The sequence below is a fragment of the Patiria miniata genome, unplaced genomic scaffold (assembly GCF_015706575.1).
Source record: "Patiria miniata isolate m_02_andy unplaced genomic scaffold, ASM1570657v1 HiC_scaffold_6, whole genome shotgun sequence".
Classification (NCBI taxonomy): Eukaryota; Metazoa; Echinodermata; class Asteroidea; order Valvatida; family Asterinidae; genus Patiria; species Patiria miniata.
Genome location: NW_024037073.1, coordinates 24,340,384 through 24,363,287, shown reverse-complemented (window position 1 = coordinate 24,363,287; position 22,904 = coordinate 24,340,384). Strand labels below are relative to the sequence as shown.

Sequence of the window (22,904 nt, the reverse complement as noted above, 5' to 3'; positions counted from 1 at the left end):
AGGCCCCCAAGAGGTGACGACATGAAGCTTGTCCCTCAGCTCAGGATGGGCCTTCATCTGTAAGGCCAGGGTGTTGGAGTTGATGCCTGTACCGTCTGCTGTCTTATTAAGGATCATCTGGATGGACTTCAGATGGGAACCTGGGCAGGAAAAAAAAATTATGAGATGTAAATTAGCCTTTTTTATATTTGATTTTTTGTTTGCCCTTCGCTGACATATTTTGTAAACACTGTGCACTTAGTGTTGTCCGAAGGCTAATGACCTCCTACACAAACAAAGTTGGGTTAAGCGCTGCTTCATCAGACTCCAAACAGCCAGCTTGCCACAGCAAGCTCAGTGGTCGAGTGGTTAATGTGTCTGCACTAGGAAGCAGAAGGTTGGGGGTTCATGTCCAACCAGTAAGCTTGTTTTTTTTTCTTGCTCAATGTGTACAGTGTTTGTAAAATACTTCAGGGAAGGGCAACAAAAAAATACATATATGAAAAAGAAGATCAATAATTATATGGATGAAATCGAATAAAGTTGATTCCTACTTTGTAATTCACAATTTCGAATTTCACAACTATCCACATAGAATTGAGATGCAGACCAATGCAAATGAGTCTTCACAGATGTTTGTCTTAGGCCCCATGGATTAATTCCGATTTGCGTGTGCCCCTGTGCGCCTGCGAGCGCACACATGCTCATGCGTGCTACCCCGTGCTGCACGGGTCTGCCCGCAATTGCATAGGCCCCTGCGTGCCGTTGCGTGCCGTTGCGGGCAACTGCGTGCTTATGCGGGCTATTGAGCACAGGCAAGGGTTGCTAAATCCATAGATTAACGCTGACAAAAGAAATTGGGTAGCCGGCCAAGGCGGCACCAGACAAATAGGTTGTGATGAAAGGGCTGGAGTTCCAATGACATAAAAGACGTTAGTGCATGGCAGTGCCACAATGGTGTCTGGATTACTCTTTTATGATACGTGACATTACATGTACTACGCTTTACGTACGTATAGCTAGGCTATTTTCATAGGGTTTTTTGCGTCGTTTGATTTGAGCTCCGGATATATTATATTTCTTTTCTTTTTTTTGTTGAGAGCTTCGGTTTTAATTGAAAGACACCGAACGTTCTTACTGTAAATATGAAAGTCAGTTGAAAGACTGCTTTATTTATGTCATTATTCTGAATTTATATTAATATGCATTTTTAAGAAAGTTCCACTTCATTATTCAAGTTAAACAGCAATTATTGAAAGAGAAAGAATACACATGATCAAGTTCATTTTCATCATTCAACTTTATAGTCCTCCGATCAAAAGGTACACATGCAAATTGAACGAACAAGTCATGATAGGCACTGCTGTACATCACTCATAGGCCTACACATACGTATCGTCATGATATGTGGATAAAGTTATAGGCCTCATAATTGGGGCCGCGCCCATTGAGAGTCAAGTGATGGCCAGACATAGGAATCTTTCCGGCCATTTAGTTAATCAGGTTTTTATCGGAATATTACACGGAATATGTGTCCACGCATTATCCCTGTTATAAATACCACCCCCGCATGCCAGACAAAGTCTGGCAATGGCAGATCCCACTTCACACAACACGGAACATGCGTGCACCGTTATTACTGTTAATACCGCGAGCCAGACTACATGTAAGTCTGACACCACTTCCATCAGCATACAATGACATTGTATACGGTTGTAGACCAGTCTGGCTGCAATGGCGTCTCGCCGTTGTACAAAAATTCTCTCATTTCGCTTCTGTACCCCGACCTTTAAAAAGTCTTTGCGGCAAGGTGCGCCAAGCTTTTAATAATTTCTTTTCACACCACTGATTTAATAAAAGTCTGCACTTTCTGGGTACGAGTGTACCAGTCCGTAGCATTTTTATTTATAGTTATGATAAAGACAGTTCGATTTTTCAAGTAGATTTTAATTTTACACGGTGTATTGTACACGGTGTTTTGTACTGGCTCACGCGGTAATGTTTGGGCATTTCCTGTCTTTTCCTGGGCACTTTTATCACTTACATTTCGTTCACATTTCCTGTCATTTTGGAATGCGTGTAATTATTGGTACCACCAGAGTAGATGAGTCGTGCTTGGCCCTGCCAAGTGTTTACAACCAACTAATGAGCGGATTAAGGGGCAAATGGGCTAAAGTCCAAGAGGATGTCTATTGTGCATTTCTGCGATTTGTATGTAATGTTGTACCGCCTGGCACTGAGCCCGTTTGCGTGCCACTGCGAGCAAGTCCGTGCCAATGCGGGCAGATGCGTGCCGATGCGGGCCAGTGGGTTCAAAATCTCCTTTGTTCGAGCTTGCCTGCATGCGCACGCATGCGCCCGGGGGCGCACGCAAATCGGAATTAATCCATGAGGCCTTACCTGACTGGATAATTTTACCGAAGAAACTGGCCTTGTTCTCTCCTATCTTTTCGAGTCCTCGATGGGTAATCCCAAATCCGCTCAGTGAATGGACGTAGTTGTAGGCCCAAACAGATCCATGTAGGTCCTCAAAAACTTTATATCTATCATTGAAATATATTCAATACAAATATGATTAGCATTGAAATATTACATATAATCAGCGGCAGGAGGGGGGGGGAGAATTATATTTCTCCCCCCAAACAAAAATGGACAAACACACTTTCCCCTTCCCAATTGTCACATTTGTGGAAGACAGTGTTCTAGTGAAGATTTGCAGTTTGCAGTAACACCATGTAGGCATGCAGAGTCTCTTTTGGGAAGATATGTGGTTCTGAAAAGAACCACACATCTTCCCTAAAGAGACTTCTACATGGTGGCACCGCAAACCTTTACTAAACCATGCCACTACGTAGTTAGACCAAGTAGTTAGCTCTTGCAAATTGTCTTGCAAAGATGTTCCATCAACACAACTGAGAATATGACAACATCAACTTGATCGTCAGGCAAGGCAGAGACTGATTTCAAATGACAACAACCCCAGAAAGAGAAGAAGAAACTCTGATCAGATGACAACCAACATTTGCCCAGGAAAGAAAAAAAAGGCAACTGATGAACAGAAATCAAATTGTGATTTGTGAATAAAAACTTCCATTTGACTTCATTCCTTATCAGATCAAATTGAATATCAAACAGAAGGGAAGCACAGAATTGTTGTATGGGTAAATAAATCAACATCCAGGGGAAGAACACAATTCATTTTGGGGAAAAAGCCAACAAGGATTGATAGAAAAGAAAATCTCCTCTTTCTTTTGCTGTTGTCTACATCTACATATACCTTTGTACAAAGTAATATTAGTGCTTAAAGATGTTTTGAGTGAATGTTACTTTCCGTCATCAGTAACATGACCAAATTGAAACCAACTACCAACTACCTGCTCCTCCGTCCAATCACATCCATATACTGTCATTATCCCCAAAGCCATTTTCAGGATGTATTCATCAAGTTTATTCCCACGTGACCGGTTGAACCAACTACAGGATGAGTCAAAAAGAAAGTGACAGAATTTGAAAAAAATGTTGGAAATATTTGGCTCGTTCTATGTTAATAAAGAAACACAGACAAAGTACATCTTATCAGACTTGTATGACTCGTGACGCGGACTCGGGTCCAACTTGAGTCCAACTCGAGTCACATTTTTAATGACTCGGACTGGGACTCGAGTCACTTTGACTTACGACTCAAACTCGGACTCGGGGCTACGGACTCGGACTTGGACTTGAACTGACTTGTGACTAGACGGAAATTACTGCACTGCACACGCGCACATACGTAAGTCGATCATTTTCTTTACTGTGCAATACATGTACAGGGCGCTTGATGTGGTGCGTGCGTGGCCGTGGCCGGTTACCGATATATTGACCTATAGAAATCAATGTACTGAAACTTGTACCCCGCCATCAATACGCAATACTGCATTGGTGCAAGATTGATAGGGTAAGGTACCAGACTTTTCTTGTCAGACGTCCTGTTGTTCTCACGTGTATTGCTGTCGCATCGCGATAACGCGATATGAATAGTCTGCTGATCTGCCTGTTTCGATAACGTTACATGCAAGTTGCAACGTACGTAGATCATGATGGCATCCACTCCAAAAATTGTCAATTTTGGATATCTTAACTTCAAGAGAAATGCCAATGGAAGATCAAGTGCAGAATGCAAGTTCTGCAGGAAGAAAATAGAGGAGCAAACCGGCACTACGTCCAACTTCAATCGCCACCTTTCACGTATATAGAAGTCTAAAAAAAGATATTTGAAACGCCTGAACTTTAAATGCAAATGTTAGGCCAATACCAGTTTTGTCTGAATTGCCTTTATAACTGTTTTTGTAAATGAACTCCTCATTTCCAGAGAAAATTAGAGAAAAGCTGTGGGGAAAAATGAAAATTTACAGCACCTGAAATGTACGTATTTCCATACTACATTGTATATCAAAGGTGACTCTGAATCTCTGAATTCCCTAAAATGTACGTTTTTTGATACAAAGAGGTGACTCGTGACTCGGACTTGGACTCGACCTTTGTGACTCTCTGACTCGGACTCGACCTGGAGGACTCATCACTCGGACTTAGACTTGACAAATGTGACTCGGACTCGGACTTGGAATCGATGTTTTGTGACTTGAATACAAGTCTGCATCTTATTGACTATTAACTGCGTAAATTTCACTTAAATTGCAAACTCTATTCCCAATTCATGTTTATTTCAATAAAACGATCACAAAACTTGGCTGTCCACCACTTATCAATTACCGTGCTGCGAACTGATAATACATCTCCCAATGAGGATAATGAAACATCAATAGTTTTCCCACCTCCATGAATGAACGAGAACTTGCAAAAATCACCATCGATATTTCGAAGAAAAAAGAGAGTTAACTTGCTTCTCATATTCAAAACACACAACCTGATTGTAAAAATTCTCTTGATTTCAATTATTAAAATCTCATTTGTATTTGAATACTTGTAATCTGTATTTCTCACTTAGCTCATTTAGCTTTCAATATTATCGCATTCCTTGGACAGCTACACAAACAGGTTCTTTTTAGTAAAACATGCATACCTTTGAATGGCACGATCAAATTTAGTGATTGTTTTTTTTTAGATGAGTGTAAGAACATGCTCTTTTAAGACATATTTCTTCGGTGTATCTAATTTGATTGCTTAAGTAAAAAAAAAAATCTTGAGTGCGGGTCACTTTTTTTTTAATCATCCTGTATAAACACAATGTGAACATGCATCTCTCATACACACTAAACTTAATTGTCTTCATTTTCTATCATCCTCTTTTTTTTCTGTCTTTTCTTCTTGTGCGGTAGCCCTCACATTGAGTGGCATTTATGCCTTGTGAAGGGATGACTTGCATAAAAAAAACAATTACATGTACACAATACGCATGTTTAATCTGGAGCCAATCATTAAAACTGAAACAAATTCAATTCTCAGATTTCATGTCAGTGCAAGTAGTGAAACTGACTCACATGCATCTGCTTTGGTTACAGGAACTGATACCACAAGATAGTCACATGCATTAAAATTGGACAGAAATGTTGGGGAAAAAGAAGGAAAAGAACAAGAAACTTTCTGTTTCAATTCCACTTTGCTCAAGGTCTTACAATCCCTGTAAGTATAAATCTGGAGTGATCTTGAAATAGAGAAGAACATTCTTTGCTGCATCTGAACAACATGTGGCTCACGGAGCTCAATGCTACATTGTGCATGAACTATGGGTGATGGCTACCAAAACAGCTCCACTCCATCAACTGGGTGGAAAACTGAAGTTGAAAAGCATCGTGAGAACTTTTACATGAGCGGAGAAAGATCTCAACAAATAACATGGTTAAGTGCTGAAATCATTGCACCAATCGGCCTCTGCTTAAACTTTGTCTTTCTCTTCACAGTCATTCGAGTGAAGTCCATGCGTACAATCATCAATATCTACTTATCCAATCTGGCTGTGGCTGACTCCCTCTACCTTATGAATTACTTCATATTTGCACTGTCTTCACCTACAGAGTACAACTTGTTGGTCAACAATGCAATATCAAGTGGCCAATGCACGTTCATCGCTACTTCTAATTTCTTTGTGGTTACCATAGCAGCTGAGAGATTCTCTGCAGTGCGCAATCCTATAACGTTCAAAGAAAAGGCCTCTAAATCTCGAGCAGCAAAGATATCAGCAGGACTTTGGGTGCCAACAATTATTGTTGGTGTGATTCTGATTTTCGTACCATTAACAGAAGCTGTCTCCGATAAAGTCTACTTTTGGATTCTTTCCATTATCAACATTGTCTCTTCGATAGCAACTCTTGCTTTGTACATCTATGTAGTATGGAAAGTATGCAAGCAATCAGCCCTGTTCCCGAACCGTCCCAAGCAAGCAGGCAAGGTCCTCTGCATGGTTATCATCAACACTGCTGTTTTCTTCATTCTGAACTCACTGACCGTTGCAACTGCAATTATGGCAATACATGCACGTGTAGTGTCATCCAATTATACTTCACGTGCTGAGATTGTTGCCAATCTGGAACTTGGAGAGACAATACATATTCTGACTATATGCATTGAAATTTTGCAACTGATCAATAGCTCAATAAATTCCCTGGTCTACAGTGCCACAAACGTTGACTATCGTGAAGCTGTAGTCAAGGCTTTCTCATTCCTCAAACTGTGCTGTCGTTGCTGCCCAAGACGGAATCCCAGCCGACCATCGCAGCCAGGGAAGCAGATTGAGCTTTGTGTGATTCCACAGGCAGAAAATGACCAAGAGCACCATGCTGCCAGGCCAAGCAGCAGCAAGCCACCAAGCCAAGGGCATGCACAACAAACAGCGAGTCAGCAGTCACTGGACAGCTGTCAAGAACAATGTTCCAGGCAAAGCAGCAGTAAGGCATCCATGCACAGTCATCAGCATGTTCAAGTGCATGTTGAGGTACATGCAGAACCAGCAGGGACCCCAGCCCTTGCAAGTTCTCATCAGGAACAATGCTCTAGTCTGACTGACTGCAAGCTATCCATGCAAGGGGAACAGTGCGAACATCCAGAACCAGCAGAGAGCCAGCAGTCACTTGCAAGTACTCAGGAACAATGTCCTGGGCTGACTGGCACCGAGCCATCAGCACAAGGGCAGCAGTATGCACATCCAGAACCAGAAGGGATTTAATCTTTGGAAAGTTGTCAAGAACAATGTTCACTGGTACCTGATAAGTGCAAGCTGTCTTTAAGGGCAGCAGTGTGTAGAGTGAGTGCTGCTTTTGAACTTGCTGTGTTCAAAGTGTAGAGCAGATTTAAGGCCGTTTCATACATCTTCTTCATTGGAATGCCAAGTAGATTTGACATCGAGAAACATTAACAGCACATTATGCTGGAGTTGAAATGTGTTTTACTTCAGCGAATTGCCAATACATGTACGCACCATGACATCAGTAATGTGCAGGCCTGCCCAGAGCAGATTGCAACCAACTATCAGTAAAGGGAACAGCTGGTATTCATGCAATGTATGTATGTAAAAGGTTCAGAAATTAACAAATCCTAAATAGTTTAATTATTTGAATCAAACTTTTGTTCGTGTTTAAAGGTAGAGTAGATCATTTGCAGCTATCCAAAAAGTAACTGACAAAATTATTGTTAAAAGGCTTTTGGTTTTAATGGCACTAAACTCCCTGTGAAATCATTCTTTCTGGCATGCTGTCATTTTAAAAGAAACAATGAAAGAAAGCAATTTTTAACGATGCATCATGTTAGTTCATGTAGTTGGTTTGTTCATGTAGTTGGTTTGTAAATTCGGTGAATCCATGAATATGTGCGCACAAGCGTCGACACGACGCACACTAGGTTACTATTATTCGTCAGTTCAGTGCATGACATCGCGTAGCTGCAATTGACTGAATGAGAATGTGTCCCTGGGGCTGAATTCAGACACAATATAAAACATGACTCAGCAACTTTTGAATTGAACCTGAGATCCTAGAATATATGTTTGGAATATACTGCATTCACAGAGCTAAAACTTCATCATGTTAGTTGTTAAGCACCCGTTTTTAGATTTTGAGCACTTTTGTAGCTTCATATGAAAAAAAAAATGCACAAATGACAAATAATCTACCCTTCCTTTAAATGAGCAAGTTTGTTACTTTTTTCAGTGTGAAAATGTACAAGTAATTGTACTAACATATGGATAACCCTGAAAGTTCACTGGAAATAAACAGTTTTTTTTTAAGTGCTTTTGAAACAGATTTGGAGGTTTTTATTTTAGGAAATGCACCTCTGTATTCCAAGTCTTTGGATGTTTCAGGCTTTTACATATTTTTATGATGGTGCCAAGATGCATGTTCATGAAAAATACAATGATGTCATGAGCTGGAACTTCAGTGTCACTGTTGTTTGAGGGGACAAAATGTAACATAAGTGTTTCGATCAAGTTTGATGTGACTGTTGCATTCATTAGCACATAGCATGCAGCCAATGAGATACTTAAATGTACAAACCTTTACACATGTACACTGCAATCCAGGGTTCTAGCCAGGGTGAAATTATAGCATAGGGGTAATTTTGGTTCGACGACTAATGCGAGCGCGTAGCGCGAAGCCCTTACGGCGTGGGGTCCGGGGCCCGCTTAAGGGGCCCGAAAAATTTTGGACTCTAGATGCTCTGTGGTGCAATCTGAGGCGATTCCCTGCCACTTTTCCCTGATTTTTTTTTAGCAGAAGTGTTTAAAATTATAAGAAATTTTGTTTTATTTGTTTCAATGATTGATACTCTTGCTCCTGTAAAGTTCCTTCTGTTTTCAAATTTTAGATTATGTTTACAATGTATAAATTGTTCCAAGATTGATGCTTTCTGATGTTTAACCATTTTTAGTAGTCCTCAATGTTTTATAAAAAAATTTGGATTTACTTTGTCAATGTTAAGTGCGAGAACAAATCGCATGAACATTTCAAATTTGGAGGTCTCACTCTCAGACAGAAAAAGTCATCGGAAATTGCAGTTTCAATATGCTACAACACAATGTGAAGGAGAAATCTCATTTTTGTTATGATAAAAAATATAATTGTAGATAATGACGATGAGAAATAATCACCGGGAATTGCTTCCTATCCTGGCCGCGGCCGGCCCCGGCCCGGCGTGCGGGCGCGGGCCAGCCCACACACCGGCTACGCCGGCGAACTACGCGACCAAATTTTCCCTCAGCATTTGAGAAAGCTTACGCATTCGTGGAGTGCTAAAAAACTTGCTTTGTTGCAATACTTGCTGATTGGTTTTGTCCTTAGAACAAACAGATCCGTTTTTACTACCAAACTTATTGAACTGTTATTATCAGCAACGAGAAGTGTAGTCAAAAATCCAAATTTTCGACAGCGACATTCTTCGAGAAGAATTCTTCACGTAAATTCTTAAATCCTTTACAAAAATTATATTCCGACGTTGAAGAACTTATTTTCAAACAGTAACATGTTTCGGACTTGATAAAAAGTATTATTTATAATTAAATAACAGTTGAAATGCTTGTAATTAATATTGACCTTAGGAAAGCACACCCGATACCGCAAAATGGTGTGGTCCACAGAGCGCTCTGTACGTGACCTGTTGGTGACACGTACGTCCGTACGGAGCGCTGTATCTACGCAGCACAAAACAGCACGTGCTTATTGCTTTCATAGCGAATGCGTGGGGCGCAGCATCACGGTAGGGGTATCGTACGGGGTACGTGCGGTGGGATCGTTGTTTATTTTTCCCTGTGTCGTACGGCCAGTGCGCAATGCTCAAAGTTGCTGCGCTTGTATACGAACAAACGGCAGATATTTTTTTTTTCGCAATCAAAATTTATAGCGTAGCGGTAGCGTAGCGGCGCGATTTAAGCGTAGCGCTTATTTCCGAAAGCGTAGCGGGTGCTAGCGCTATTTGATGCCTGGCTAGAACACTGCTGCAATCAATTTCAGGTTCATAAATTATACAGAAAATCCCAAAGCTGTGAAGTGTAAATTACCTTCATCGACATCACAGCAACATTAGAAACAATTGCGAACATGTGCACGGGCATTGCAAAAAAGTGTGCGTAAAATGTGGTCGTTACTTTCATACAAACACCGGGCTAGGATATTTCATGTTTTAGTGAAATTCATTTTACAGCCTTTTGATGCTGTTATTAACAGACCTTGACAAATCCCAAGCATGGAGCACAATACATACATACTCCTAAAAAGGCACAAACTGTATGGTTATTGTTATTGAGGGTTCAATGTTAAGGGAGCAAACTCACTGCAAATCCAAAGTGTCTTGGGAGATTTTGGATCTCAATCTTGAAGATCTCTGAGGTGAAGTGCTGTTGTGTAAGATAGTGATAAGGATCCGTTATGGCAGCGCCAGTCACTGGTACGTCAGAGGTGCTGGTGGAATGGTTATCTTGTGGGTCAAGACCTGATGCACAAATGAACAGATTAAAAAACTTGATATGGCTAGAGCTATATTGTCTAGGTCTTTACCCAAAACAATTACATGGGAACAATCTGACAATAGCCGTAGCCATAGCTCTAAAAGCCCGTTTCAGACACAGCCTAAGTAACAGACAAACAAAGCTGCAAGTTATGCATTAGGAGCATCTGATTCCAAATACATTACACAAATCTTTGTGCACACATCGTCACTTTGCTCACGAAGTGACAAAAACCTCGAAAATCGATAATTATTTGATTGTCAAATAAGGAACAATTTGACCAAGTTTCAAGGCAAAATGTTGTTTACTTTCTTAATTATTGTAAACAAACAATTGACAAAAAGGCTGAAATCGGTGATTTTCATTTTTACGAAGTGTAAAAAAGTGTAAAATGTTCTCACGAAGTGACAAAAAGTCACCTCTTGAGCAGGGCCAAGGGAATTATACATTGGTCTACATGCGGCAGGATGGGAGCATACACGCGCGCGCGAACGATGTTGAAAAGGAAAAGACACGCGCGCTCAACTGTCCTGATGCGCAAAAGTAACAAGTTTGTTGCGTTGAAAAACAGTACAAATAAGTAAAGCCTCCGCGATTCATGATCCCACGAAATGACAAAAACGGTGTACAAAGTAATTGGCAAAATATGGGAGCCAAAGTATTGATGTTCTCACGAAGTGCAAAAAAGTTTTATAAATGAATTACTGTTTAATTACGAACTGTTTTTAACAAACAACTATGCATTAACAAAGAGCAAATCATATCCTATCGGACAATGCAAAAAATTCTGAATTCTGTTACTGCAAAGTGGCCGAAAATATCTTTTAAAAAAAAGAATAACTTCAAATGCGATTACCTCAGGATGAACTTTTGTCCAATTTTGAGGTTTTTATCACTTCGTGAGAAAGCGACGACATGTTGCACAACCTGGAAAATGCTTTTTGCAGACCATTTTATCTTAAGCAAGGAGAAATCCATTGTATAGACTTTTTGCTGCAGAGCACAGATATAAACTATACGAGACCATTGTAGGCTTTAGATGTACAGTATGGGATTTAAGTCTGGTGTATTAAAGGTGTCTTCACAGCTACTAGCTGGAAAAAATGTAGTTGATAGTTAAAGTCAGCAATGTGTTCCCCACTTCTGTCAATAGAGCGTGCAAGTTGACTTCAAAAACCTAGGTGATTTTACTAGGTTTATCCAGTCAAGGGCAAAGAATGGGTTCTGAACAAGAAAAAAATCATTCCAATTTACAACACATTCAAAAAATATTGCAAGTTGATAAGTATAGTAAATTGAAAAAAATGTGGACCTCCACTTCCGTTCACCGGGTGAATTGGGTGAATTCAAACACGGGAGTCCGTGGCTAGACTAGTCAGTGTTTGGTACCAAGATGTTCACATGAAAAGTGAATGTGAACTGGCGAGATTTGCATGCTCTATACATGTAATTGTACATAATCTGTGTAGCACCACTAGTCTGTTGTATAACATTATGAGCTCCATGTCTGTATGATGTTCAACTGCAAAGCAATATTCTAATATTTCTTTTAGATGGACTCAAGGGTACTTTGAATTTGGATAATTGAAAAATCAATGCTGTAAAATATGAATGTTGTTGTAAAGTTAGCATCATACAAGATGTATCTTAATTTGCACGGTATCCGAGGAATTGCTGCTTTTCATATGTTCATTAAAGCTGCTTTTTCCTTGTGTAATTTAAAACTCTAAACACAAATAATACAGAAATGTACCAAATCGGTGTTTGAGCTCTTAAGTCTTTCTGCTACCTAGTAATATTCGAGAAAAAAAAATTGCAGGGAAAACCATGTTTCTAAAAGTCACACACTTTTTTATAGGACAAACAAATTTGCGTGTAAAAGCAAGATCAGTGATAAAATAAATAAAAGTGTACACTAGCAACATTTAAATAAACAGTGATTTTCCTGAATTTTGTATTTAAAACCTAATTCTTGCTTGTACAAATGTAATTGTTGAAAAATCCCTACTGAGTAAAAGAGCTTGCTGGTCAATGTTGAAAGTACAAACATAGGCCTATACCCTCAATATTCATGCCACAAAAGTAAGCCAACATATTGGTCAGCAAAGGGGATGACAAGGGTTTAAGTCTTTTGTGACTTGTTTCTTTCTTTTCAATAATTAATTCCTGACAGACATAATAGACAATGCACAATATGTACACCTGTCAATCTTTCTGTGTTTTGCATTCTGATTGGTTAGAATTGATCAGCATTAGCTACTAATAGGCCACGCCCCTCGACAGCCGATCCAATCAAACATGAACGCTGATCTACGGCTTTTGCAAAATGGAAACCTCTGTGAAAATACTTACTGTTGTAAGTCTAAGCCAATGAAAATAAGAAGACATGATACTGAAACTTTTGCACAATTTATCCAGGGCCAAGTTTCATGAAGACCTGACAAGAAATTAGGGGAATAACTGAGAAAAAAATTCCCGAAACTTTCTGTTGCGGTTTTCATAACAGGCGGTTTTCATAACAGGCGCATTATGTACATGTGTGCACACTTTATATCCAGGCGAGGGGGTGCTTGTGAATGGAGCGCATACACACAAAAAATGAAGAGATTGCATAAATAAAAATAAATGCCAGTTTCACACACCGATGCCATCTACACTCTTGCCGATGGTAAACTCACACTTGTTGCGCTAACTCTCTAATACTGGCGGTGAGTGTGCAAACAAACAATGAAAATGAAAGGAACAAATCAGACAGCTTGCAGAATCTTTGCTCGTAAGCTCTCAGACAGCACTGAATATACAGTGCATTCAAATTTACATTGGTGAAGGTCAAAACCAGGTATTCACATTCACAACTCCCCTACGTAAACAATTAATTAAACTCATTGATTGTGGCACCTGCTGTATCAGATTGGGACCAGCCAGCCAACCCCAGCAAGCCTGGTGGTCAAGTAGTTGAGACATCTGCACTAGGAAGCAGGAGATTGTTGGTGCGAGTCTCATTTGAGCAGCTTATGAATTGTGAAGTTTTGGTTTTGTGTTCATTTTTCTGCTTTTTGTTTGTAATTTTTTTTTTTACCAACTCCCCCCCCCCCTTTGGGACTTTTGTGTGTGGAAAGGAAGTTTATTTCAGAAGTTGGCCCAAAGTTTGCTGAGTTTTAATTGATTCTCAAGAAAAAGGAGACATCATTTTCTGGACTTTTAATGAAATTTCAGGGCAGCTGTACATGTAAGTCCACTTGCCAGAAAACTGTGTCTGGAAACAGTTTTTTGTCAACGAAGATCACATTTCCATTCTGGCCCACAACCATCCTGTGTCTTTGGTGAGTAGCTCACCTTTGTTGCTTCAGCCAAGGAGACATCTCCCCAATGTTCCGTTGCAGCATCTTGGATAAATTCCTCAGAAACTCCCTGGTGTTGGTCTGTTTGGTGGATAGCTGGTCCTCATACGGCTGGTTCCATAGTGGAGTCACCATGTTGTTTAACCTGCAGATTGGGGAAAGATGTGAAAAGCACATTCAGTATTTCAGAGTCTTAACAAATTTTGGAAAAAGTGAATAGCTCAACTGCTCTAAGCCTTTTGCGATATGGCAGACACAATACAAGGGTGTTATTTGATTTGGGTATATTGGGGTAACTTATGCAATAGACTTAGACCCAAACCAAATAGAGCCCTCGTATTGTGTCCACCGTATCTCCAAAGGGTAATGGATTGTGTTTGGAACTTGTCATCTTTCTACATACAACCATTCTCCTAACTACAGTTCATAGTTCTGGTAGTGCATGAACAAATTAAAGATTAAGCTTGAAACAACGAGGGTAATGTGTTCAACTTAGACAGTTTATCAGATAAAATAAGAATCATCTGAAACTGTGAATCGCACACACACTCTACACAGACATGCAACCTTTAATGCTGTACCTTCTAGGGAAAAAAACAAGGAAAACTGTCCACATAACAGTTTTACTCAACAAATGCCGGATGAAGTACTAAATTTACTTAAAGTTCCGTGCTATTTTCGAGTTTCATCCCGAAAAACAGATTTCTTTACCAATCTGCTATTTTTCAAGCAATACAAAAGTTATTCACTTTTGAATGAAACACCAAACACAAAAAAGCTCACGTTCAGTTATTGAATTATTACTTTACAATTCCAAATTATTGGCTGCCAAACATAATATCTGTTCTTGCTGGATAGGCTGGTTCCCCCCCCCCCACAATCAGTATCAATAATGTACGGACGGGAGCCAATCTGTTGGCAAAGCTGGTCATCAGTTTGGGCCAACAACAAAAAGAAAAGTTCATGGGTAATTTCTTCGTATAACATTTGATAGCAGAAGTCTAAGTACACTTTCAATTTCAAGCAAGAAAGTGTAGGAATTCCATGGTTTCAAATCTTTGTCGATGCAGTGACTATTTGTATCTGTATTTTAAATGTCTTTCTTGATTATCCAAACACCAAACCTAAAGCTTGTGTCAAGTTTCTATATGTGAGATATAAATAAATATGTTGTAAGCAAAATGTAGTGGACGACCTGAAAGATTTTGTGTCATTTTTTGATCTGCATCTAATTTTATTCAGTTATAGATAATTCAAGCGTTACGTTATGCCTGTGATCTTTTATGAGCTGTAAAACTCTGTAAAAAGTGCAGAGTGCCATTTCACCTTTTTTAAAGTAAGCTAGATATGAGCAAAACCTTAGTGACGGATTACACAATGTACATGTAAAAAAGTCTTGAAGAGAAAATAAAAAGTTATTCTGAAGCACATCTATGCCAAAGTCAACTGTAAAACTCTATTGTCTACTTTGGTTTAGTATGCATTCAAAACAAGGAACAAAGAGCTAATCCTTACAAATCTTAGAGATAAAAAAACACTAAGGGGAAAAAATTCAGAAGCTTTTTGTTTCAACTACACATTGCTCCAGGTCTTATATTCGCTGTTAGTATAAAACTGGAGTGATCTTGAAATAGGACAGAACACTCTTTGCTACATCTGAATAAAATGTTGGATATGGAGAACGATGAAGTTGAAAAGCACCTTGAGAACTTTATCAAGACTCACAAAAGTAATGAACAAATACTATGGTTAAGTACTGAAATCAATGCACCAATCAGCCTCCTCTTAAACTTGGACTTTCTCTTCACAGTCATTCGAGTGAAGTCAATGCGTACAATCATCAACATCTACTTATCCAATCTGGCTGTGGCTGACTTGCTCTTCCTTATGACTCAATATATATTTGTATTGTGTTCATCCGAAGTGTACAAAGCATTCCAGAGTGTCAAATAAATCCCGGGACATACCGTTATTTCGTTTTACCATTTGGATTTCCTCAAAAACAAAAACAGTAAACGAACCATTGACTGTTTTGTCGTTTTACAGTTTTATAAAACGACAAACAGTATTAAGAAAAATATGGTTTCTCCGTTTTATAAGTTTAGTAAAATTCATTATAGCATAACGATTGATTATTTTTGTTTCACAGTTTTACACAAATAACATTGAAAAACAGCAAAACGGTCAGTATTGAATACACACTGTTTTTTATTTTAGTGTCATAGTTAACAGTCCGTGGTGCATTTTGTGGCGGTGGGCAAGGGGGTGGAGGGGGACCCTGCTTTACACGAGTGTTGGCTCGGCATAATTAATGCGTGGTGTGATTCCTGGCGCAGACCCTGACCCCCTTTTCATGCGATTCAGTTGGTGGGACTTAAAGAGTTACCAGCAAAAATGGTGCTAGAAAACTGCAAGGGAGTGCATTACTTTTCACAATGGATACAGGATGGTAAGACGTTTGATGAAGTTGCAGATATTTTGAAGGAAATTGGAGTTTAAGTCGATGCGGCTCTTCAATAGCTAATTCGCAAATTCTGTCGTGAGAACGAAAATGTAAGGAGGGCCCAGGCAATGACTCGATCCCAAGGATGCATTAACATTCCTAGGTGCATTGCTTTATTGCCGAACCTAAATCAAAAAAATGGTCGGCAAGACTATTGATTTTTTGTCATTGTCATGATTTTGTAAAACAACACTCTAAAAATAAAGCAACTAACCGTTTAAAGCTTTCTACAAATAAAAACAACAACAAAAAGTATTTTTTGTGTGTGACTTAATACCATTTGACATTTTTACAAAACTGTAAAATGACAAAACGGTCAATAGTTCGTTCACGGTTTTTGTTTTTGAGGAAATCCAAAATGGTAAAACAAAATAACGGTATGTCCTCGGATTCAAATACATGTTTGTTGCTGTTTCTAGTTATTTTGTAGTGATCATAGCAGCTGAGAGATTCTCACTGTGCTCTTACTGCATCCTTAGCTGGGGCGCAAAAACAACTACAAGATCGCAGCGACAACTACATAGGTCGCCAGATGGGCGCCGGAGGGTCTTAATGGTCTCCGATGAGCACCAAGGTCTTTGAACATGCCCAAAACAATCGCAACACCTCTGCGCTCTGGCCAGGGCGCCGCAATGACGCAACTCGGGTGCTGTGTGAGCGTGAATCGTGCGACATTGAAGTGGCATTGAGGCAGCCTAGGCGCAAGACAGTCGATGTAGTCTCCATGAGAAAGGAACTCGACTGTGATGAACTTGTAGAATAATTTTGAAACTGGACTGTGTATTGACCGTTTTGTCGTGGTATTTATACAGCGCAAGTGACGTCACATGAGTGTATTTTGGTCGAATAGAGAGCGCGACGCGAGCTACTAGGACGTATCAACAGCGAGCAGAGCGTAGTGTGAGCGCAGTGACAGCGCAGAGGCAGCGACTAGATCGAGTAATTGAGCTTGACAGGGGCGCATAGAGAGCGAGTTGAGGGCATCGTAAGCGTGGCAAGAGCACAGTATGAGCATAGATTGAGCTTCTTTGATACAGAAAGTTGTCATTTTCTTGCGTCCTCGCTGCGATTGTTAAATTTATGAAATATTTTTTGGTCGCCGTAAGGTCTCCTATGAGATCGCATATAATGTGACAGGCCCTTAACTAGCCTTGGTCAAGGCGCTAGTTGTTATTCATCCGGCCATAGCGCGGTAAAAGATATCTTCGCTAGCGCTATGCATGCAGTCATACAGTATGTCTATGCATGCAGTGCATTAAAAATACAGCGCGAACAGCGACCTCACGCGGCCACTATTTTTTATGCAAATCAGTTGGACCCGATCTAGCGCCTTGGTTCAATCGTCCATGTGAGGTTTTGGGGGTGGTGCTCATTATGTTAATAGCCTTAGCTGACCTTAAATGTTGTTTTCTTATTGGTCGATCGTTGCGTGGAAACTTGCATAGTGAAACATGGCACCGTACATAATCCATACACGTACACAGTGTGTGTCTCTGCACACGGCACCAATGCACAAAAACTATGGTTCCTGTCACGTCCGCAAAAGGCGGAATAGCTGCAAATAATTTGATGACGTTCAGATTTACCAAGGTAAGATTGGACACTGCACATATTAGCCCCGCCTACATTATCTGTATTCGCATACGAGGTCGTGCACTGGAAATCTAGCGCAAAGTAAAGAAAAACATAAGCTTTTGCCGACGATTGAACCAAGGCTTTCGATCGTCCCCAACTGATTTGCATAAAAAAATAGTGGCCGCATGAGGTCGCTGTTCGCGCTGTATTTTTAAATGCATGCGCATATCGTGTGAGGATATATGCCGACGATTGACCGCATACGGGACGAATAACGACGAGAGTGTTGATCAAGGCTAGCCCTTAACACACTGAGTAAACAGTGTATATATGTCGGAGAAGGGCGAAACCTAATTTGATTTTCATCTGCAAAAATTCCATCTTGTAATTGGCGCATATTACTGTAAAACACCTTACTGGTAACGAGAAACATTCACAGCATATTATCAAGAATAGAAACGTATTTTACTTTAAAGTAGGGAATTGTCAATACTTCCTGTGTCATCAGTAATGTGCAGGCCCAGAACAGATTGCAACCAACTGTCAGTGTCACATTCCCTGGTTTGCCCCTCCCCAAGAAATATGACCCTCAGAAGTCTGGTACACCCGTCACACAAAATAAATTGTCACACAAAATAAATTGTCAATTCACTCGACAATTTATTTTGTGTGACGGTGTACCAGACTACTGAGGGTTATATTTCTTGGGGAGGAGCAAACCAGGGAATGTGACAAATGGGGGCTCGTCCGGGAAATGAAAAAACAAATTGAAAAAAGCCGGTAGTCTCAGGTGTGTGGTTATACACGATAGATGTTCAAGGTGGTTTATGGAAGCCCTTGCTAGGCAGCGTGCATTGAGAAGCCCAAATTGCGATGCCTATAGACAGATTGTCATGTCATGTTGGCGATTATGTAACGCGCACTAAGTCACATGGAATCAAGCTGTTGTTGCGTAAGTTAGGTATTTCTGGAATCTCCCCTCACAAACGCACTTGTGCTAGGATTAGTTTGATTTTGCACATATGCCAATGCAACAACCGCTAACCGGAGCGTAATTATCATAATACACTAATATATTCAACTACCAGGAAAACCTTGGCGTTGATTGGTCAATATTGCAACGTTAATATCACGTGTATTTTCACGTGACTGACATATTGTGCCCACAAGTTGTCAAGTTGATGAGTGCAGTGAAATCTGTTTAATGACGTGTTTGTTTTCAATCAACTTTTTAGAACATTTTCATGTCTTTCTACACCACGAAAGGTACAGAAAATAGCCCCAAAAATTTTAACACAAATTGTGTAAGGCCGACACGATACTTAAAAAATGGGGGAATTGCTGCGGTGGACAAGTGACTGTTGTCATGTTTACCACGTGCCACGCTACATGACCGGCCGGGGCTGCGATGTCAAACACGGCATGGCAACACGCATCACACGGTGAGAGGCTTAGACCACGTGTAGCGAACTGTCAAAATGGAAGAGTGAAGGCTCTTTTTAGCGCGCGATTTTTGCTGAGGAGGATGTTGCACGTGACCTTAGAAACTAAGATAAACTGCTTCGAGTTGAACTTGCTATACTTAAAAGGATGTCTGGACGCTCGGTAGTTTTATTTTTTACGACGGCCGGACCTTCCGTGGCGAGCAACCTTTTTAACTTTTACCGTTTTAGCTAACACGGTGTCTGAACATGGCCAAATGAATGTTTCACCTGCATTAAAGGTTTATTTATTTCAAACATGAGGAAGTCTAGTCTTTAGTTTATGTTTAGGTAGACTTGCATTGAATAGTTTTTAAAGCAGTTTGTTTATGAGTAAGGTATATGATCAATATCCTTATTCATTTTTTTTATAACTTTAATCAAGATGTATTAAAAATGGAGCATTGCAGCCACATTTATTTGTTCGTATAGCCCGTCTATGCATATTTTTGAAATACAGTTTTGTAATTAAAAATACAACTTTTGGAGATTCAGAATACAGTTTTTTGATCCCAAAGGTTGGCAGGTCTGTGCTTATTGAGCCGCATTCGGAGCCGTCTCAACCTCGTCTCAATGGGTATCGCGCAAGGCAATGTTTGGACAAAATGCAACTGCGAGTTCAAAACCCATGAGGAGGAGGTTGAGGTGGCTCCGAATGCGGCTCGATAAGCTAGTCTGGTTCCCAGTAAGCCTGGGCGACTAGTGCAACTAGTTGCAAAGTCGCCAATACCAAAAGGTATTGGTGGTCACGATTATCGATTTTCAGATAGTCGAGTAGTCGTCATGCGGCGACTATTGTCCTGCGAGTCGCGACTAGTGCGCCGGGGCAATAGTTTGCACCGCGACTATTGTGATGCGACTATTAACCTGCCCTGCAGTGCACTACGCACTGCTCAAATTCTGAGCGACTAGTCACTATACTGTTTAATAAGAAACTTTCTTAAGTGACGAATTTTGCTCCAGCACGGTGTCAGGTACACACCAACACTTGTTTTATCAGAGACGGAAAGATCTCTTACAATTAAAGGCAGAGTAGATCATGTGAAAGTAAGATTTGAGGCTTTGCATGGTGGAGATGAATGAAAGGTTTACGGAAACACCATGTGGGAATATATTTCTCAAACTAAAGTGAATGGTTCTGAAAAGAACCAGATGTATAAACTCAACGTTCTGGTCAGTGTGCTCTGACCATTCTCTTTTGTTTGAGAAACTTATTCCTACAAGGTGTTTCTGCAAACCTTTCATTCGTAAGAACATTTGCAATTTGCTTCATTTGAAACAACAAAAGTGCTCAAAATCTATAGACAGATGCTTTACAACTGACCTGATGAAGTTTTAGCTCTGTGAATGCTGTATATTTCGAGAAAACAATATTCTAGGATCTTCATTTCAATTCAAAAGTTGCCCATTCATATTTTGAATTGCACCCGAAATCAGTATCTGGGACACATTCTCATTCAGCTGATTGCAGCTATGACATGTCGCGCAACTGAACCTGACGAGTAATAGCAACAACGCACGAGCGTGTGCGTGTTACAAACCAACTACAAACACAACTACATATGGAAATTTCCAAAAATGCGTCACTTGACACATCTTTGGAAATGACCTTCTTTTATTGTTTTCTTCAAAATGACAGCATGCCAGAAAGAATCATTTCACAGGGAGTTTAGTGCTATTATTATCTTTAAACCAAGTATGCTTTTCAACAATAATTTGGTTAGTTACTCTTTGGATAGCTGCAAATGAACTACTCTACCTTTAAAATATTAAGCTTCAAGTCGGCATTTTATTATATCTTTTGTGCAATTATTTGTTTTGGTTGTTGTTTAAACTGCTGACTGACCTGTTTTCCGGAGAGAAGCTTCAAATCTCTCGGTAGCCGTGATGACAGCTTTGTACTCATTGAGCTGAAATGGTGAATATGATGAAATCAGCAAAATATCTTTATCATACATTATTTAGAGAATATACCAAATATTGTCATATTCAATCACCAACCGGAAAGCATTTATTCCCGATTCAATAGACAGGCATGCAACTGATAATTTAGAAAAAAACGAGGAAATTCCAAACCAACAGTTTGTACTGTATTTTCCAGTTTGTAATGGCATTCATGAGAAGTAAAAAAACCGAGGAAATCAGCAGATCTGAGGAAAAGTTGCATGCCTGAATAGACCTAAGACACCTGGCTCCCATAGGAAAGCGCACATGTAAACAAAGCAGGACGCCATTATGTCTAAAGGCCTTTTCACACTATCAACGTCTGACCTGTGTCGAAATCTACACGGTTCCAACCCGTGTCGACTTCTAAAAATTTCAACACGGTTTAATTTCGCTACGTTTTCACACTACTCATCGCAAACGCAGCGTTTTTGCCACGTGTGTAATGTTTCGACCCGTGTATTGCGCGATCGTTGCACACTACACACAGCCGTCCGCCCTACACGTGTTACATAGCTCCATGGATGGTCAGCACAAAGGACCCACACTTCATGTCAGTCCTTTTTCTGATTTTGGTCCCATTTTATGTCGGAGGATAAAATATTCTGAGAAGAACGCACGAAAAACCAAACGTGGTGGGGCGTTTCTACTTTCTAGTCCTTACGAAAAAGCAAGCGCGGCCGGCAGGTGTGGCGAGAATATCAGGCGTTATGAAATACGGACTCATTAAGGTATTGCACATGCTCATGCATAGACAATTAGGAGAGAGACCGATCACCTGAAAGGGTTTAACCAATAAAAGGGACAAGAAGTCTGATTTTCACACGAGTCCGATTTTCATATCACACCAATGGTGGTGTGACAGGGCAGCAGGTCAAAGGTTATTTGTATGTTCGCTGCATGCTAAAAAGTAACAACTACAGCGTGATGCTGCATGCACGCACTCGTACTCTGGCCGGTCCGCGTCCGATGAGTCGATGTGCAGTTGTACACGGGTCGAATGTAACCCAGAAGTGTTCACACTACGGCTTTCAACAAGTATCGGACGTCTCGACACGTATCGGACGTCTCGACACGGATCAAGAATTCTCAACCCACCTCCCGAGTAGGGTTAGTTTCGACACGGGTCGAGCATTCTACACAAGTCATCGCCGTGTTTAAATGTTGGAGTGTAAAACGGTTTGTCCATTTTACACGTGTCAGACCCCTGTACAACACGGAGATTTTTCGTAGTGTGAAAAGGCCTTCAGGTCTATTCCATTATTGAAAACCTCACAATTTGGTTTTTAATGTTTTAAGTAAGATTTTACTTCTTGAATGTTATTATTATTATTATTATTATTAATCATTTCTGGTAATGAAACCAAGGATTCCTCAAAAAGAAATTTAAATGTTGTCACAACATATGTACAAATTTGGGGGAAAAGAATAAAAGGAAGAAAAAAAATTTGTAGGAAAAAAACAAAAGCTGTTTCCAATTTGCTAATGAGATTGTCCCTACCTAGCATAGCCATCAGCGTCGTGTTCTCATCTCCGTTTTTACCCTCTGTCTTGAGGCTAAGTAACGGCCCGCTCAGTGCTTTCAGTATTGCCAGTGTGCTCTTGTACACAGCTATGGGATCGGACGCCTCCTCAGAGCTCTTGGGTAG

The 22,904-nt window shown here is 40.2% G+C and overlaps 1 protein-coding gene across 1 annotated transcript in view; it reads right to left on the bottom strand.

Annotated features, from left to right (window-relative positions):
• Window positions 1-3,202: 3,202 nt before the first annotated feature.
• LOC119742975 overlaps window positions 3,203-22,904 on the bottom strand; it is a 29,256-nt gene continuing 9,554 nt past the window's right edge. The window contains exons 3-4 of the mRNA XM_038219266.1: window positions 10,238-10,395; window positions 3,203-3,453 (exon numbers count right to left, since the gene is read on the bottom strand). Of these exons, the coding sequence (XP_038075194.1) occupies window positions 3,427-3,453; window positions 10,238-10,395 (185 nt within the window). The 3' untranslated portion in view covers window positions 3,203-3,426. The remainder of the gene's footprint in view (window positions 3,454-10,237; window positions 10,396-22,904) is intronic.